We start from the raw sequence: 17,761 nt of genomic DNA on the forward strand, positions 1-17,761 counted from the left end.
CCTCAAGTTATTACATCTGCAGTGCAGAAATCCATTTTCTGTCCGCGCATAGACACACATACACAGAAAAATACACACACACTCTCGCAAAACCAATTTTCCCCTCCCCCATGCAATGGCCTCAGCAGAGGACCATATTGATGCAGGGTGATTTCATAGATTGATTGTTCACGGGCACATGCACACAGGGCCACACTTCACTCCTGCACTCTTATTCATAGCACAGAGACAAACACTCTCCTACACATTGTGTTTGTGGACTCTGTTCCCAATCTTTTCCCTATTTGGGGTGACCTTTAGCTGGCCTTGCTGTATTCCTGAGGCCTAACGGGCTGCAGGACATTGGACTTGGCACAAACAAAAGTGGTATTAGTATCAAGAGAGCCCTGGTTACCCCCATACACACAGACACACACACACCGCCAAGCATCGTTATTAATAACCTGCCTGTTGCTGGCCTGTTGACAGTTAAAGCCTGTTGGATTAAAGTGCTACCTCTCGTTTGTGTGTGAATTTTACATTTACACAAAGAATATGGTAGTTTCCTTTCTTAATTTGGCAACTTTATAAAGTGTGTAAGAGATATAAGTCCAGTATTGCCCTGCTTTCATCATGCAACACATGGGCACTCAGTCGTGTGTTGTCCTTTGGCCTTTTAACAGCCAGGGCATGGAAAGAGGAGGGGGGTTGAGTTAAACGAGCTACCTATGCCTGCCCTGGTCAGACATGCACATGTTGTGACTCCAACCTTAGCGCACAATAGGATCTATTTCTGTAAATGCACTAGGGTTATCACTCCACTTAAACTTAGCAATCTCTCTCTCTCTCTCTCTCTCTCTCTGTTGCTATCTCCCTCCCTCTCTTTATCACAACACTCTCACCCACTTACACATAATCATGGCGGACAGAAACAGCCGGGTCAGTGTTAAGAAGAAAGAGAAGAAGGTGGAAAACAAAACAAATGATGAGAAGGACAAAGAGAAGGAAAAGGGGAAGGAGAAAATCGTGAAAAAGGCTGACAAACTTGGGAAAAAGCCAGAGAAGACCCCCGAGCAGCCCAAGACGAGTGAAGGGAAGACGAACGGGGAAAGTGGAGGGGCAACAGGAGCAGAGGCGAACAACAATGAAGAAAATGGAGAATTTCAGCCCATAGAGCTGCCACCGTTTGAGATTGTCACAGGGTGAGTAAGACTTAATATGTATGCCACAGGAGTTAGAGTCAGTATGTCATACTTACACACTGTTTTACTCTAACTCATCTACCTTTTGGTTATTTTATCGTTGAAGTAGTTTTTCATGTCTTTCTCTAAGTCATATTGTTCTCAATGCATGTTCTATAGTTGATTTCAGCGAGGAAGGATACTAATGACTTGCACCTGCCATCCTTACTAACCCAGTGTAAGAATAGGGATGAGTCACACAGCCGACACAGATGCCAACCCCTGCTATATCACTCCGCCTAGCATCTGTTCCCCAGCCTTTGTCCTCTGAGTATTGGCTGTTTGATAGCAAAGCTATAAGGGATCTATTTGTGTAATCCATCTGGCTATTCATGTGCCATATAACAATGGATTAATATAGAAAGGCAGCAGGGGTATGAGTTTTGTACAGTGGCTGACTCATGAAGGGCCTGGCACATCCACAGACCGTGGGATGATGTGAAAGCCAAAAATATTTATAGAAACATCAGTTTACTCAGCAGTAGCCTCATTAATATTCTATTCACTGTGTCACCACAGTCTTAATGGAAGCATTGCTCTTTTACTGTGTCATGAACAGGTGACAAATTCATCACAAAATGAGTGACTCATGCTCTTAGTGTTAATGTCACCTGGATTGGCATTTCCAGGTCCACTGTCACACACCACGATTAAAGGTGACAGATAACTTTGAAAGCACTGTTGATAGATTACATCATGTTGTTTCATGCACTAAAAGCAGCGATGATGATGATGATGACAGTGCCGTTTGGTATTCACCGGCAAGAAAACAGGAAACTTTATGTTAGATTTATGGAAACTCTCACATTCTATCTCAACCAGGGAACAGATGAGCCCGTTCTACTTCAAGTTTCAGTTCAGGAACGTGGAGTACTCATCAGGGAGGAACAAGACTCTACTGTGCTTCAGAGTAGACACACCAGGAGGCAGCACAGAGCCTCTGAAAGGTTATATGGAGGATGAGCATGCCACAGCTCATGCTGAAGAGGCCTTCTTTCAAGAGGTAATGAACGCTCACACTCGGCTTTTCTCACTGTAGTATAATGTTACACATGTGAACACCTGCGGGAGGTCTGATTTCCATAAGCATTTTCTCTCATGATAATGTTATATGTAATATGATAATGTTTGTTTTTTTTCTCCTTCATGCCTCATGAAATCCACACCTTTTCCTTTCCAGGTGCTCCCTAACGCTTCCCAAGAATGTGAAGTCACATGGTATGTATCATCCAGTCCCTGTGTGGCTTGTGCAGCCAAGTTGGCCCACATCCTCCAGCAGCGCGAAAAGGTCTGTCTCAGCATATTCTGCTCCCGTCTCTTTGAGTGGGAGCAGCCGGAGATAGTGGAGGGGCTCCGGGCCCTGGTGAGTGCCGGCTGCAAGCTGCGTATGATGAAGCCGTCTGACTTCCTGCATGTTTGGGAAACGTATGTGGAGAAGGAGGATGAGAGCTTCACACCCTGGGAGGATTGTCAGGAGAACTATGACTACTACATGGATAAACTGGCTAATATCCTCAAGTAGATGTGAGTCACTAAGTATTGTGTATGTTTTGGGCCTACATGCTTCTTCTGGGTCAATAAAAACCTTCGGATTTTAACTGTTTGCCTCAATAATGATGGTCTTTCCCCTGTCTTGTTACAGATGCACCTGACGGACAAGATCTCCCCACTGACTGAACCACAAGCTGGACTAATTGTCAAATTCCCACTGGGAACGTGTGTTTCTTGCAGTGATGGTGCAGATCAGTATTAGTTTGAATGAACACTCATGGCATCATTTTGTATTTTTTATTTTGATAATTTCATAGGGAGACAAAATGCTTGAATGGCATATCTGTAGCATCACATATTGTATATAAATAAATCATACAGTATCCAACTGGCTGCCTATAACATTCATTGCTGAACCATTTACAACATGAAATAAGCCAACTTATATCTACTGACATCTGGTGTTTGTTCCAAGAATTGAAGAAGTCTCCTACAGACCATCACATATGTACAGTGCATACAATAACTGAGAACTAACAATGTACATGATTGATGTTTATCATATAAACCCTCAAGGACAAGCAGATGTACCTAATGGGTGGAATGGCTAACATAGTGAACCTCAACGTTAGCGTTCAGGTCAAAGCACAGCTGAGGCTGAAAGTCTGACCATGTTGAGCCAGACAAGATGAGTTGTAGATGTCTCATGATGTACACAGCTTGGCCTTCCCTCTGACGTCACTCTTGGGCCAAACATTTTTTGCCCCAGCGGTAAGCATCGCACAACAGCAAAATTGTCTCTCCAGTTTTCATACAGCCAAAAGTTTTTCTGGTACTAATGAGCATTAAAGCCTCACAGGGTTGTAGCATGTCTATAAACTTGTTAATAATTATCTGCTAAACCGATGCAAATAGCGCTTCAGTGACTCATTGTTTAAAGGAAACCAGCCCACCGTTGTTTTCTGTTGTATCATGGCTCTCAGTCGTCACAGCTAGAAACACATGAAGGATGAGAGATGTGGAAAGTTGGATTAGAAATACATCATGTTTCAGATATAAGAAATTGGCACAGCACCTGTCATCACAGAGAAAATGTTTAATTGGAAAAGTGCATCTGTAATATAACTTTATTACCTTGGTCCTCCTGTGAGGTTATTGGTAAAGGTGTTGTTTCACTGCAAATCGTACCATTCTCATCCCCTTCTGCAGGCCAGATTGTTTTTAAAAAAAGAAACCAAGAAAAGATGTCAGTGTGGGATTAACAAAGGGAACTTTCAAATCACTTTCACACTAATGTAGTTTTTGTATCATGTGTGGGTTCTTTACCTTTAGATGGTGCATTCAGTGCTTCATCTGTGATGTAGTCAACCAGTGGACAGGGTGCATCTGCAGGCAGAAGTGTCAGTCGGTAGTTTCATAGACAGTGAATTCAAGAATAGCTCAGAAATGAATCACCGGTGGGGATGTATCTGCAGCATGTGCGGAAACGGCAACCAAAACCACAAGCCATGAGAGGTGGTGTCAACATACCAGCGCAGTCCTTCAGCTGGGCCATGGTGAGAAACAGGTTTGCCTCTTCTGGTTTATCATCATCATCAGCTGCGTGATAAGGAAAAAGAATAAGTGACGTCATTGTGGCATTGTTAATTTGAGATGAAATATATTCTCGGGGCAGCTGAAACGAGGTGTGAACACAACATCGACATATCATCACCTTTTGAGTTGACCCACACCCAGCAGTTACAGAGCAACATTATTCATCTAGAGTCGTGTTTCTCGTCACTTGGCAAGTATAAGTCCAATATTCTCTCTCTGTTTTTAGTTTCCACTAACTCTTTCCACTAACGACAGACATATTTGGCTCTTTAGCTACTAAATGCTCCACTGTGTTGACCAGTTAGTCACTAATTGTGTCAGCTGCCTGCTGTGGCGGAAAATGGCGCTATGAGAGCGGTGAGAGTGAACCAAAACAGTAAAGTTTTGGGCCGGACAGACAAACACTGAGCTGAAATCACAATGAAGCAACGTAAAGCCAAGAGGAGCAGCAGATTAAGGAGATCACTCTCTGTAGGCAAGCAACCACAATGTCACTGATTAATTGTTACTACAATATTGATTATAGCTACTTTAATAATGAAGATTTTTTTTAGAATCCATGAAGTCAAAAAGTCCCAAAAGCCAAACCTGGTTTGCAGATGACTCTGAGGAAAATGAATCCTGGTAAGACTGCGATGATGCCAAAGAAGAGACAGCCAGAGATGGAAAGAAGCAACCTCCTCTTCAAAACTACAGATTAAAAATAAAAACAGAGAATGAAAGTGAGAAAGAATATTTGCAGGGTAAAAACTCATCTCATCCTTCTAGACCTCTGTAATACTCACGCAGGTTCTTGGTCTTGAAAGAATCACTTCTTTTTGAATAAGATGGTCTACCGGTGCGAATGCCATGGCAGGTGTAATGGCTCTGCTCAGGGTCATTCTGGGGTGTGACTGTATGTCTCTCAGAGGTCGAATTGATTGGTTGGTCCTCTTTGAACCTGTTACATTTTTGTATGTATGTTTGAATTTTCAGAAAGGTGAGAATCCACACAGTACACAAGTGAATGCATTTAGAAAACTATAGTATTAACTGGTGTCTATGATGTGTATTACCAGGTGAAGTTCCACATGTCCGGGCTGTCCTGCACCCCACATCTGAGCACCAGGCTGTCAGTGGAGAAGACCTCTGACCAGCCAGTTAACAGGATTATATCAGCCTTTGGGCGCTCTGTAGAAATACAATCACAACTGTGATAAACACGTTCAACACATGCACATACAGAAGAATCTTAGAGGGTAGTCAAGAAAAACGTACCTTTAATGTAGAGACTTACAGCCTGACTCTTGTCTGAGTGGAAGACTGCTGTCCTTCCTCTTTTAGCTTGGCAGTTATATGATCCAGTGTCTGAACTCGCAACAGAAGTGATGCTGTGATTCTTTCCAAATATGGGACGTGGACTATCATCTTTGTACCACAGGTACTCCCATCCAGAGGACACATTAATGTGGCAGCTAAAGGAGACTGAATCTCCGGTGTACATCACATCGTACTCTGGATTCTGCATCAGTATGACTCTTGGTTTTGTATCTGGGGGGTGATAATAATGCCATTGCTATTAGTATGACAGCTTTTTAATGTATATCACACTGCACAACCCAGAGTTGGCGTTTAACTTGATGCTTTAAGTGGCATATGCTGAAACTCTACTTCCTTTACAGAATGCAACATGTCTCCCAAAAACGAAAACTGTCCTATTTCAGTTTACTTAAAGAAATAGTTCAACATTTTGGGAAAAACACTTCTTCGCTTTCTTGCTGACAGTTAGATGAGAAGATCGATACCACACTAGACATATCTGTCCCTTAAATATGAAGCGACAGCAAAGAGATGGTTAGCTTAGCTTAGCATAAAGACTGGAAGCAAAGGGAAAAAGCTAACCTGGCTCTGTCCAAAGGTTAAAAAAAACCCTCAATAATTAAGACATTATATCTTATTTGTTTTATCTATTTGTGGTTTTACAGGAGGTTGCATGCTGTCCTGGAGTACTGTAGTCACTGTGAGGTCATCAGGCAACCAGCTGCTAGCTGTTTCCCCCTGCCTCTAGTATTTATGCTAAGCTACGCAAAGTGTCTCCTAGCTGTAGCGTCATACTGAACAGGACAGATATGAGAGTGATATCACTCTTCCTATCTAACTCTCGGCAAGAAAGTGAATAAGCTTATTTCCCAAAATGTCGAACAATTCAAACAAATTCCTTTAAAATTACAGTTTTTGCTTAGTATAGAAATCCCACCTGACACTGCCTCTTCCAGTGTGACAAGAGTCAAAATAAAACAATTGATTTAAAAATATTCCCCAAAAAGAACTGTGTCAAAAAAAGAAGAAAGAAATCTCACCATAAACATGAAGCGTTAGTCCAGAACTAAAGCTGCTGGTGACAGACCTGCTCTTGAGTTTGCCTGAGCATTTGTATAGACCAAAATGTGCAGCTGAAGCAGAAGTGATGGAAAGAGTTGTTCCATCAGAGTCAAAAGATGCTGTATTGCCAGCCTGGACCTTCTGTCCATCTTTCTGCCATGCATACATCCAGTCAGAGCTGCCGTTCATCCCACAGCTCAACTTCACACTCTCAGCAGGGAACAGATCCAACCACGGTGTTACTCGCCTCAAAGATGGAACAGGAATTTCTACAGAGAAACATATACATTAGACCCTTGTTAATATCCTTACAGATATCCTCTTTGTACATTTTATAGCATTAAATCCATAAACACAGATGAAGGCACATCCCAACACAAAGCAACTTTCTTTGGCTCACCAGATATGAGCAAGATCCGTCCATCACTGTACTCCGTGTTGTACTTTGTTTTGCCTCTAATGGCCATGCACTTATAAGTCCCACTGTGCACTAAGTCGGCATCATGGATGTTAAAACTACTGCTGTTGATATGGAGTGGTGCTCCATCTTTGTACCAGATGTACCCCCAACCAGATGAGAGTTGAACTTTACATTGAAAGGACACTGACTCTCCAGTGTACACCTTGTCAACATCTGGCTGTTGAGCCATCGAGGGCTTAGGCTTGTTCTCTGAATACACACAAGAAGAAAAGCGTCTGTGGGTATTTTGTGATATTGACAATTGTTTGAGTTAAACTGTTCATTAAAACATTGACATTGACCAGCCAGATAATAGCATCGTAAGTGATCAGAAGTGCACTGCAGAAACACACCTGGAAAACTCATTCAACAACTGCACACAACAAACAAATGTTTGGAGGAAGTCAACAGACTTACCTTTGACATCAAGGTGTATAGCCTGACTCTTTTCTGAGAGGAAGACTGTATTCCTTCCTCTTTTAGCTTGACATTTATATGAGCCAGTGTCTGATGTCACAACAGAAGTGATGGTGTGATTGTTTCCAGATACGGGAAATGAACTGTCACCTTTGTACCACAGGTACTCCCATCCAGAGGAGACATTAATGTGACAGCTAAAGGAGACTGGCTCCCCGGGGAACATCACCTGGTAGTCTGGATCCTGCGTCAGTGTGACAGTGGGTTCCTTATCTGAGGGTAAGTAAACATGCCATTGCCATCAGTGTGTTAAATTACACTGTATTCAGTGTAAAAAGAAGCTAGCGTTTAACTAGATGTTCCTGAAACAGATATTTATCCCCCAGCACTAATCCCCCAAAATGTTTCATTGTACCTAAAAGTAAGGACACATTTCTTATTATAGATTTAATAGATTTAGAAATAGTATTTGTATTTTTATGCAAATGAAAAAATAAAGAAAAATTCACCATATACTGTGAGAGTAAGTCCAGGACTAGGGTTGCTGCTGACAGACCTGCCGTTCAGGTGTCCCTTGCAGTTGTATTGACCTGCGTGTGCAGCTGAAGCAGATTTGATGGAAAGAGTAACTCCATTCGAGTCAAAAGAAATAACATTATCAGCCCGGACCTTCTGTCCATCTTTCTGCCATGTATATGTCCAGCCAGAGCTGCCGTTCATCCCACAGCTCAACTTCACACTCTCAGCAGGGAACACATCCAACCACGGTGTTACTAGCCTCAAAGATGGAACAGGAATTTCTACAGAGAAACAGACACATCAGCCCCTTTTTAATATCCTTGGAGATACCCTGATTGTATTTGATTTTACTACACAGTATAAAGCATAAGACAGGCATAAGCAAAAGCATAATTATTGCATCTGCTTATATCATACACAACAAAAGTGATCTAGACACAATCAAGTTTACACAAAAGAGGACAAAGTGACATATTTGGTGTTCAGCTCATTTAAATCAGGACCTTTATGGTGTCAAACCGACTTAAACACTGAATAATATTCTTTAAAAATAGATCCTCATTGAATTTGCTTATAAAATACATAAACATGTTTTTTCCTAGCTAATTCCTAACCTTAATGACTACAACAAGTAAATATTACCAGGTTCTTCTAAGGATATAAGAACACACATAGAAGCAGAAGCACAGAAACAGTCAAAGTACAGATTAATAAATCTACAACGTGTGAAGACAGGTCAGTCAACCTAAAGCAAAGCACAATATTGCGCAAAAAACATCCCTTCTCTAGTGGTGTGCCACTGGCTCAAAATAAATATCTACCTACGTACACATGCACACTTCTGAATCGTCCCTCCCTGCATTATGCTACACCACAACATCCTGTTTCAACAGAAAATGCATAAAATAACGGAAGCAAGATGCTCTCTAAAGGCTGTTTCACTGAATTCAAGAGCAACCTTAGTGACAACACCAGGACAACCCAAAATGACGACTTCATTTACATAGATGATTACCATTTTACATATTTACAACAAACACATTCTCTTACTGTAAACACAATGCTTAATTACTTTGCTGTTTTTACCTACCAAGAATATCTTGTTGTATTTTCTCACTGACGTCTGTTGATGTTGCTTCAGCTCTGGTGGCCTTGCACCAGTATTTCCCCCCATCAGAAGGACCAAGATGGATTTCATGATGGGTGTCAGTGTTTTCAGGAAGATACTTTCCATCTTTGTACCACTGATACTCCCAGCCAGAGGACACATCAACGTCGCAAGTGAAGTTCACAGTTTCTCCAACATACATGGGGTTAAAACCAGGAAACTTGCTCAGTGTTGGTTTTGGTGTGTTTGCTAGAACAAAAAAAGGCAGTTTAAATCATATTATTGCTATAATGTGCCCCAAAACGTGAGAAGCAGTCATATATATCACCTTTTGACAACCCAAATTAAATCTTTTGTTAATGAAGTTGAATATTAACGTTTAGAAGTTTTGAGAAATATGCTTGTTCACTTCCTCTGTGAGAGTTGAAATATGAAGCTACAGCAAATTAGCTTAGCTTAGCACACATACTGAAAGCAGGGGGACACCATGGCTGTATTATAAGAACTCTTCAATGCATCAACGGGGGAAACTGCTAGCCTGGCTCTGTCCAAAGGTCCAAAAAGCCTGGCAACCTCAAAGTAAAGAGAGGAAATCACCTGCTGTGAAATATTCCGGCACATCCGGCCATTTTTAGTTTGCTTTTTTGTATGATTAAACTAATGAGATTTAACATGTTAATTAGTGAGCTTTAGAGGTGCTGGTAGGCAGGTTTTGTTACCTTTGGGATAGAGCAAGGCTAGCTGCTTCCAGTTTTTGTGCCAAACTATGCTAACTGGGTGCTTGGAGTAGCTTCATATTTAGCGTACCGATATGAGAGTGGTAAGCAAATTAGCTCATTTCCCAAAATGTTCAAATCTTTCTTTAAGAAAGCTGAATTAATGTAAAATGTATGTAATGCTACACAGAGGCATGAAAGCTCACCATAAACTGTAACATTAACTGTGTTGCTGAACCCAGAGGTGACGCCCCTGGATTCAAGGTGAGCTTTGCAGGCATAGCCTCCTCGATGGGTTGGATTAACTGAGGTGATGTTGAGCAATGGTTCATCTGCATCCAGGGTCAGGGTTGTGTCCTCCTCGAGCTTCTTTTGATTTCTGTACCAGGTGACCGTCCAGTCGGGGCTGGCGACTTCACATCTAAACATCACAATCTCATCTTCGAACACGTCCGGCCAGGGAGACATAATCTTCAGAGATGGTTTAGGGGGGTCTGAAAATATGCAAAGAAATCTTAAAAATCTTGTCTTAGCTTGTATTGTCATTTGCATTCAACATAGTGACTTTATAGCTGTGATTTTTATGGGTCTATCATATTATTGTTACACTTACTTACTCACCAGTCACCATAAATATAGTGTTTTGTTTTGTTACTTTTATTCACAGCTGCATTGCTTACTGTATGTCTGCATCTCCTCGGTTCAAATAATAATAAAAATTTGATCACAAAAACAAAATCTTGAAAGAAATTTATGATAAAGCCCAATAAAAACGACTTACTGCATCAGAAAAGACAAGGAGGTAGGAACACAGAAATGTTGAGTGCATCTGAACCTCCAGTTTTCACAGATGAAAGTGTTGCAGACTTGTGCATAAAGGCTCATATATGTAGATACAAATTAAGTGGTCATACTGTTCGAAGTGATGACACAGTTCATAGGTGAGCTTACCAGAGACCTGCAGAGTTATTTTTTCACTCTCCTCCGTGTAGAATGGGCCTCTCTTGGCTTTGCAGTGGTACTGTCCACTGTGAGGATGATCTATAGAAGCTATGGTATAAGCATTATGATTAGATGCTTGAATTTCATTTCCATTATGATACCACAGATATTCCCATCCAGAGGACAGATTGACCGTGCATTTGAAGGTGACGGACTCTCCAGGAAACATCAGGTCAAATCTTGTTGGGACCAAAGTGGGCTTGGGCTTGTTTGCTAATCAGAAAAAAAGAAAGAAAAAGGTGCCATTTCAATAATTATATTTCTAACTGCTGTCTAGAAATTCAGCAAGAATATGGGTGATGGATCATAATGAGACTTACCATAAACTGTGAGTTGGATCTGGTTACTCTCTGCAGTGGTGACGCTCTTTGTTTTGTGTTGACCTTTACAGGAATAACTTCCAGAATGTATTTGTGCTGCTGCAGTGATTTTGAGCTTTGATCCCTCTGCAGGCAAATTCACATTTGCATCTGAATCTTGTATCTGCTGCCCCCCTCTGTACCAGGTGAAGGTCCAGTCAGAGCTGCCGGTGACGTTACAGCTGAACTCTACTTTCTCAGAGGGGAACACATCCAACCTGTCTGACTGTAGCTGCAGAGATGGTACTGGAGGCACTGGAAATGTATTAAAAATATTACTTCTTGCGTTCATATTATCTCAAACAAAAACATTATGCTGACACAGCCACGCACATTTAGGTCCATTCAGGCATTAGGAGCCTTACTGTGAGTTCTTCTTTTAACTCTTCTTGCTATGATTTTTGGTCTTAAGTGCAGTTAAAAACCACACAAAAAATACAAAATTGAAATAAATACAACTGATGCCATCTAGTCATCGATTTAAAAATTCATAAAATTACAGACTGCAGTTAAAATGATTTCGGAACACTTTTTTTCAGAGGGCAAATCCACTTTGAAATAGATGTAATATTTGAATAATATAATATATTATTTCAACAACAGCTCAGTTTAATTTTGCAAAACTTTAACAGGTTTCATCTAAAAGGCGGAGGGACAAATTGCGGTGATGATTTAATCTGCACAACCCAGTATAGTCGTTCTGCTAGTACGTTTTGACAACGCCCAGGGTGAGTTCACAGGTGACATTTGCTGATTCACAGCTTGGAAGCCTTACTGTCAAAGACACATCATTTGCATGTCATATTTTCTTAAAGATCTTTTCTGTCTCATGTGTTTGTGTTTGTAGATTTAAATGTACAAAATCAATGCAAAAGTACATATTGATTATAGGTGAATTTTCTCATTAAAAATGGCTCAATACTGACTTGATTTCAGGAAGTAACGTCTTTCCACTATTAAATCAACAGGATTGTAAAATCAAACCCTTTAAGATCATGATTATTCTTTTAGATTTATGGGTTTTTTTTGCGACACAACTGAGGTCAAAATCTCACCATAGGCTGTTGGGATCACTGTGGACATTGGCAGAGGACTGGTTGGAGAAACGTCTCTGAACACGGTGGTGACTGTTGGATGAGAGGAGAGGTGTGGAGGACACAATTCATTTCAGAATACCACCTCTCCACCTACATCTCAGGTGGAGATTTAAACAGCCACAGCAGTAATAATGCACTTTATTACTTGATTGGTCGGTCGACAGAAAATGAATCGGCAACTACTTTGATAATCGAGTAATTATCAAACATTCACTGGTCTCAGCTCTCAAATTTGAAGATTTGTTGCCTTTCTTTGTCATATGTGACAGCAAACTGAATGTCTTTGGTCAAATAAAACAAGCAATTTGAATATATACAAATTTTTAACGGGAATGTATCACTATTTTCTCACATTTCATAGTCAAAAGAATCAATTGATAAATTGGGAAAATAATCTGCAAATGAATCGGTGAATACTCTCGAATTTAAACCGAGTTAAATTAAACATCATGTAGTTTTGTTAGGGCTGACCCACAGATTGAAATAGCCAATGTTATACTACACAAGGGGTAGACAAAATTACAGGAACGCCTGACAGTAAAATGCAGTTCAATACAACATAACCACAAACTGCGGCCTCAAACATTTCCAGAGCTGAAACACCTTTGAAATATTCTCCAAAAAAATCTACATTATAAATTACCACACATCACTACACAGTACATTATCACACAAGAACAAGGGCATTACAGTTGAGAAAAGCTCACCACGTAAAAACATGAAGTTGGAACTACAGAATAGTGAAATATGAACTTGCACTGGTAGGTGTCTAATTGTAGGAACTGCCAGACTCATGACAACAGAGTACTTCATGTTCCTCATGTTAACTTTGCACGTTTTACTTCCTAGACATTATTTTTGTCTGCTTCTGATTTAGCACAGACAATCACAAATTGAATTCCAGGTAATTTAGTTTACAATCACAAGAGTTAACTTTAATATATAATAATATTATTATTAAATAATATTTAATTATTTATTGTGTATTTTGGGTCAACAAGAAAATGTGATTGATTAAAAAATTCAAAACTAGCTTTAAACTGTTATTTTAAAAATCAATGTGCATAAAATACATTGTAATGTCTTGTCAGTGTGTCAGATGTTTCTTACCATCCTGAGGATCCGAAGCCACACAAATAGCAGTGAAATCTGTCAAATAGAAAGGGAATCACATTTGAATGTACATGAAAATATTCTTTGTAGATTAGATAAATCACAAAATGTGAATGCAATTGCCTATAAAACTTACAAATGACACTGAAGATCTTGATAAGCCACATTTTCCATTAAGCTGCACATGAAGAGGCTGCGCTGCTGAGTTGAGTCATATATCTGCTGTGTAGTGAAGTTCGGTAAAGGAAACAGACTTCACGCTACATGGGCGTGTGTGACAAGTACATGTCTAAACTCACCTCAGGGCAGCAGCTTTCCTGTCTCAGCGGCATCTGCTTTTTTTTTTTTTTTGTCGAAGCAACAGGAAACGCGTTGGTCAACCACACTCAGATGTTTGCATTCTCGACATGAATTTGAAGTGCTGATTTGTGCTGAAAAGAGAGTTTAGGGAATTGAAACAACATCCAAGAACATTAATGTTCTGACAAGACTTGAAATAGTGCTCTATACCAAACACAAATTGTGTTTTTTATTATATTATTATATTGTGTGTGTAAGAAAAAGAAGTTGAGTGTGTTTAAAAGAGGGGTTTCACTTCCAGTTTAAAACATGTAGAATGTCTTTTGACTGAAAAACCTATTCCTGTATTAAAATTGAAAGTAAGCAGAACTAAAACCAAGTGTAGTTTCAGAGTAAATCTTTCATTATCCTGTAGGTGTGAAGTGATTTTGGGGACATAAGCAGAAGCTGCAGCTTTTTTTTTTAAAGCCCATGTAAACCAACCCTATCAACCACAAACATCACAACAACATCCCCTTGTCCTCAGCTGGACGTCGCTCTCCAGACATGCAAATGGAAAGAACCCAATTCCCACTGAAACGCACACACACATTTTAAAGTGATCCAAGTGTTTATATACCGTGAAGTTGTCACACAAGACGTGAGCGATTACCTCATGACAAAGTAAGTGCTGAAGTTATCATACCCTCTGTGGAATAGTATGACTTCGTGTATGGTGTTCATGTTTCTGTTCTTCCGTCAGTGGTTTAGCCTCACCATACTCACCATAAGGTGTCAGTATAACACAGAGAAACCAGTCACGCCTCTGACCTGGCGAATGAAAATTTAAAAAAACCTACTCATCCTGTTGACAGACTACTCCATCTAGTGTTACTCAATAAACCAACTTCTTCTTGCACAACAAAATGTTTGTAAAACTCAGCAGAAGGATGTAACCAAAACTATTGATCCTTTATTTATCGATAGTTTTTATGGATTATTTTTGTGTTGTCTCACTTTCGTCAACACTTAGACTTGTCTAGACTAGACACAGCCAGGTGAGGACACATCTCATTGGACGAGCACCAACTGCAACAAGGATGTTAAGTGGTTGATAACAGTTTTGTGAGTCTCCACAGGCTGGAGGTTAGGAGTTCAAGGAATTGTGTTGCCGCTTTTTGTTATCATTGTCACATATTGTACTTTGATGGCTGTTACCCAAAACGGTGCCTTCATGCTATTAAGCATGTGTCACAAATGTTGATAGTTGTTACCAAAAAGTGTTGCTGTATACTATTTAGATATGGTCACAAATTTTAGTCTTGGTGGCCGGTAGTGTCTGCAGCCACCAACACCTGACCTGTGACCCAGTCTGAATATTTTATGGAGCTATAACACTGGGCACATTTTGCAGTCATGTAATGATCCTCAAGTAAATTAAGTAGCCAAAAACCCTTTTTTATGCTGGTGACCGATTGCAAGGTGACAGGTTTTTAATGAAATTTTACTTGAGCCACACATTTGTTTTTGAGTATTTCATTTTTTTGTGATTTCAATTTAGTTTTAAAGATGAATGCTACCTGTGATACGCCTGTCTTGGTTTTCCCTTGAACTCTGTGGATTGTTTTGTAAATAAATCAAATAAAAAAAAGTCAATACCTGCAAAAATATTTGGCCAACCATAACCACACGCCAGAGCCCCCGGATCTGAAGGATTGAGACCAGGGTGGATGTTTGCCAGCAAAGATGTTTGTCTCAGTCTACACCTAAAATGCTGTTTTCTAAAAGAATATTCCACATATCAATAATGAATTCCAATGATGGGCCAGAGTGAAGAAAGGAGAAAGAATAACATGCAAACCCTCTTCCTAAATACACTTCTTCCATGTCCCTGACTTGGTGGGCAGTGGTGGCCAATACTGATTATAAAAGAGCAGCATTAAGAAAGGCCTCCAGCTGCTTCTTTTGTTTCTCATTTTATTGTAATAATACAGTATCTCAAAATTTGTGTAGAAATCCACATAATATATAATAAAATACAATTTTTATTACACGTGCATACAGTCATTGCAATAGCATGTCCAAGGTTTCACTGTTTTATTAGGTAGTACATATACATACTGTAACAAACAGCACATGAACATAGGCAGAAAAAAAGAAACATGGTAAATTTAGCCTTACATACAAGTCACCAACTAAAATAACATACAACATTTGGCAAACTGGGATGGGTTGGGTGGCGAGGGTCTTCCCTGCATACTGGGAGGTGTGGGAGAGTCGGGGGTGTGTGGGGGAGGTGGGGGTGGAAATGGATACGGAGATGTTGGTATGTTGTTCTGTCCCCTTCTTCATTATGTACACACTGCTGCACAGCCAGCCACGACTTCTTCTCTCACCTCCTCAAATATTCTAAACAAGACAAGAGAGACATACAGAAAGGGTTACAGGGATTTATTATATGTGGGCGCGCACACCCACACACACACCCACACACACACACACAGACACCAACAGACACACACACATAAACTCACTTTAAGACCTGGTCCTCTAAAGGCACTGGTGGAAAGATAATTAAAAGTAAGAAGGGGGTTAAATGGGGTCATGAGGTGTTAATAATCACTTCAGCCACGAATGTTCAGGGAGAAAGTGTGTGTGGATTTGAGGTTTTGTATGTGTGTGTGTGTGTGTGTGTGTGTGTGTGTGTGTGAGAGAAAGAAATCCACAGCGTATTTTCCATCAAGGATTATCTGGCTCGGTTTCTGCCCCCTTGGCCCATCTTCCCTTCCTCTCACAGCGCTCCACTCGGCCTGTTGACTCATGGTAATGTGAAGAGTTTGGCTGTGTGTCACATCATCTGGAGTAATTTTTAGAAGCTGTGGAGTGCCGCGCTGACATCACCACCCTCCCCCCAGACACACACCCAAAGGCGTACCCTGCCTAATCCCTCGTTTTTCCCTCGAGGGGCCCTCCCATGTATGGCTGTGCCTGTTGGTAGGCTGTGTCCCGACACTCTGTACAGACTCACAAGCGCGATCACGTCATCTATAGGGGGCAGTTTACACTTGGCATGAAAACGCGCGTTTGGTAATGTGATCACAAGCGGACAGCTGTAAATACAGGTGTGAATGCATCCAAACACATCGAGGATGCATTAAGATCTGATCACTCGAGCCACATCGGGGGGTCAGGCAGGCATGCAACCCCATTTGCAGTATATCCCTGACTGCACTGAAGGTCAACTTTGTAGTGTGTGTAGGAACTGAGGCCCTATATTCAAGGTTAAGTATCAAAATGACACCGCAATCTTCCTCCAAGTGTCCAAGCGCAAAATGTAAAAGTAAAAAGAAAGAAAGTACTTTCTGTGAATGCGAGAGAAAAATATGATCACAAGTGGTCACTTTGAGATGCAATCTGATACCAGCTGTGAAATATAATTGATACACTGTCCTGCTGCTGCAAATACTCATTAGCACTCAAATCTGTCCCTGATAAATACTTCATTTACTTGTTTGAATACTGTTTGCTAAAAACTACAGTGCCCTGCTTATTTTAATGTGAAAGTATGTATTTCTGACCCATTTTTAAAGATTTACATCTTTAGTAGGAACAAAAGTCCTTGGGGCTGAGAGAGACAAACACACTGTTGGTTTTGGCCTTTTCATGGGATTTGCTTATAGGAGAAAATAGATTATCACCAGCCTTATCCTTTAAAAATTGGATTATTCCCCACTAATTTCTGAAATGTTCATGTAAACAGCAACGGCGCCTTCCTTTTATCATGACTTCATGATTTAAGAATAATCCAGTTACAACAGCAAGATTCTTGCTGGAGAAACATGGTCATGTATGTCCGAAACCAAAGTTTTTAAAAGGTTTTTAACATGTGCATAGAAGTGACAGAAGGAAATGAAAGACCGTTTTCCTACTTGTGGCTCTGCGTCACTGTATCCAGAATAATACGGAGAGTGATAATGTTTCACAGCCGTAAAAAGAACCAGTGGTATGTCCTTTACAGTAAGA

At 40.5% G+C, this 17,761-nt stretch overlaps 3 protein-coding genes across 3 annotated transcripts; 1 reads left to right on the plus strand and 2 right to left on the minus strand.

Annotated features, from left to right (window-relative positions):
- The first annotated feature begins 897 nt into the window (after positions 1 to 897).
- apobec2b (apolipoprotein B mRNA editing enzyme, catalytic polypeptide-like 2b) lies at positions 898 to 3,089 on the plus strand. Its single transcript, XM_070910187.1, has 4 exons — positions 898 to 1,181; positions 2,043 to 2,223; positions 2,401 to 2,744; positions 2,863 to 3,089. The coding sequence occupies exons 1-3, from the start codon at positions 898 to 900 to the stop codon at positions 2,740 to 2,742; spliced, it is 807 nt and encodes a 268-aa protein (XP_070766288.1). The 3' UTR covers positions 2,743 to 2,744; positions 2,863 to 3,089.
- On the minus strand, positions 2,995 to 6,720 carry LOC139288779 (uncharacterized). The gene is made up of 9 exons (XM_070910185.1): positions 6,647 to 6,720; positions 5,565 to 5,837; positions 5,363 to 5,477; positions 5,093 to 5,247; positions 4,896 to 4,997; positions 4,242 to 4,310; positions 4,038 to 4,097; positions 3,846 to 3,914; positions 2,995 to 3,703 (listed from the first exon to the last, which is right to left on the minus strand). Exons 2-9 carry the CDS (start codon positions 5,812 to 5,814, stop codon positions 3,639 to 3,641), a joined length of 885 nt encoding a protein of 294 aa, XP_070766286.1. The 5' UTR covers positions 5,815 to 5,837; positions 6,647 to 6,720; the 3' UTR covers positions 2,995 to 3,638.
- Positions 6,721 to 6,840: 120 nt separating this feature from the next.
- On the minus strand, positions 6,841 to 8,926 carry LOC139288524 (hemicentin-1-like). The gene is made up of 6 exons (XM_070909833.1): positions 8,890 to 8,926; positions 8,055 to 8,345; positions 7,696 to 7,818; positions 7,069 to 7,254; positions 6,912 to 6,937; positions 6,841 to 6,846 (listed from the first exon to the last, which is right to left on the minus strand). The coding sequence occupies exons 1-6, from the start codon at positions 8,924 to 8,926 to the stop codon at positions 6,841 to 6,843; spliced, it is 669 nt and encodes a 222-aa protein (XP_070765934.1).
- Between the last annotated feature and the right edge of the window lie 8,835 nt (positions 8,927 to 17,761).

Source organism: Enoplosus armatus, chromosome 8 (genome assembly GCF_043641665.1).
Source record: "Enoplosus armatus isolate fEnoArm2 chromosome 8, fEnoArm2.hap1, whole genome shotgun sequence".
Classification (NCBI taxonomy): Eukaryota; Metazoa; Chordata; class Actinopteri; order Centrarchiformes; family Enoplosidae; genus Enoplosus; species Enoplosus armatus.

Bases quoted from the DNA above. Each gene is read 5' to 3' on its own strand.
- apobec2b (XM_070910187.1), top strand. From the start codon at position 898: ATGGCGGACAGAAACAGCCGGGTCAGTGTTAAGAAGAAAGAGAAGAAG. The intron at 1,182-2,042 runs GTGAGTAAGACT...TATCTCAACCAG, and splicing joins CCGTTTGAGATTGTCACAGG to GGAACAGATGAGCCCGTTCT. The intron at 2,224-2,400 runs GTAATGAACGCT...TTTCCTTTCCAG, and splicing joins AAGAGGCCTTCTTTCAAGAG to GTGCTCCCTAACGCTTCCCA.
- LOC139288779 (XM_070910185.1), bottom strand. From the start codon at position 5,814: ATGCAGAATCCAGAGTACGATGTGATGTACACCGGAGATTCAGTCTCC. The intron at 4,311-4,895 runs GTTTGGCTTTTG...CTTATCACGCAG, and splicing joins CAGAGTCATCTGCAAACCAG to CTGATGATGATGATAAACCA. The intron at 3,704-3,845 runs GTAATAAAGTTA...ATGTGTTTCTAG, and splicing joins AACCTCACAGGAGGACCAAG to CTGTGACGACTGAGAGCCAT.
- LOC139288524 (XM_070909833.1), bottom strand. From the start codon at position 8,926: ATGCAGGGAGGGACGATTCAGAAGTGTGCATGTGTAC. The intron at 7,819-8,054 runs GTGAATTTTTCT...ACTTACCCTCAG, and splicing joins ACTTACTCTCACAGTATATG to ATAAGGAACCCACTGTCACA. The intron at 6,938-7,068 runs GTGAGCCAAAGA...GTTTCTCTGTAG, and splicing joins ACGGATCTTGCTCATATCTG to AAATTCCTGTTCCATCTTTG.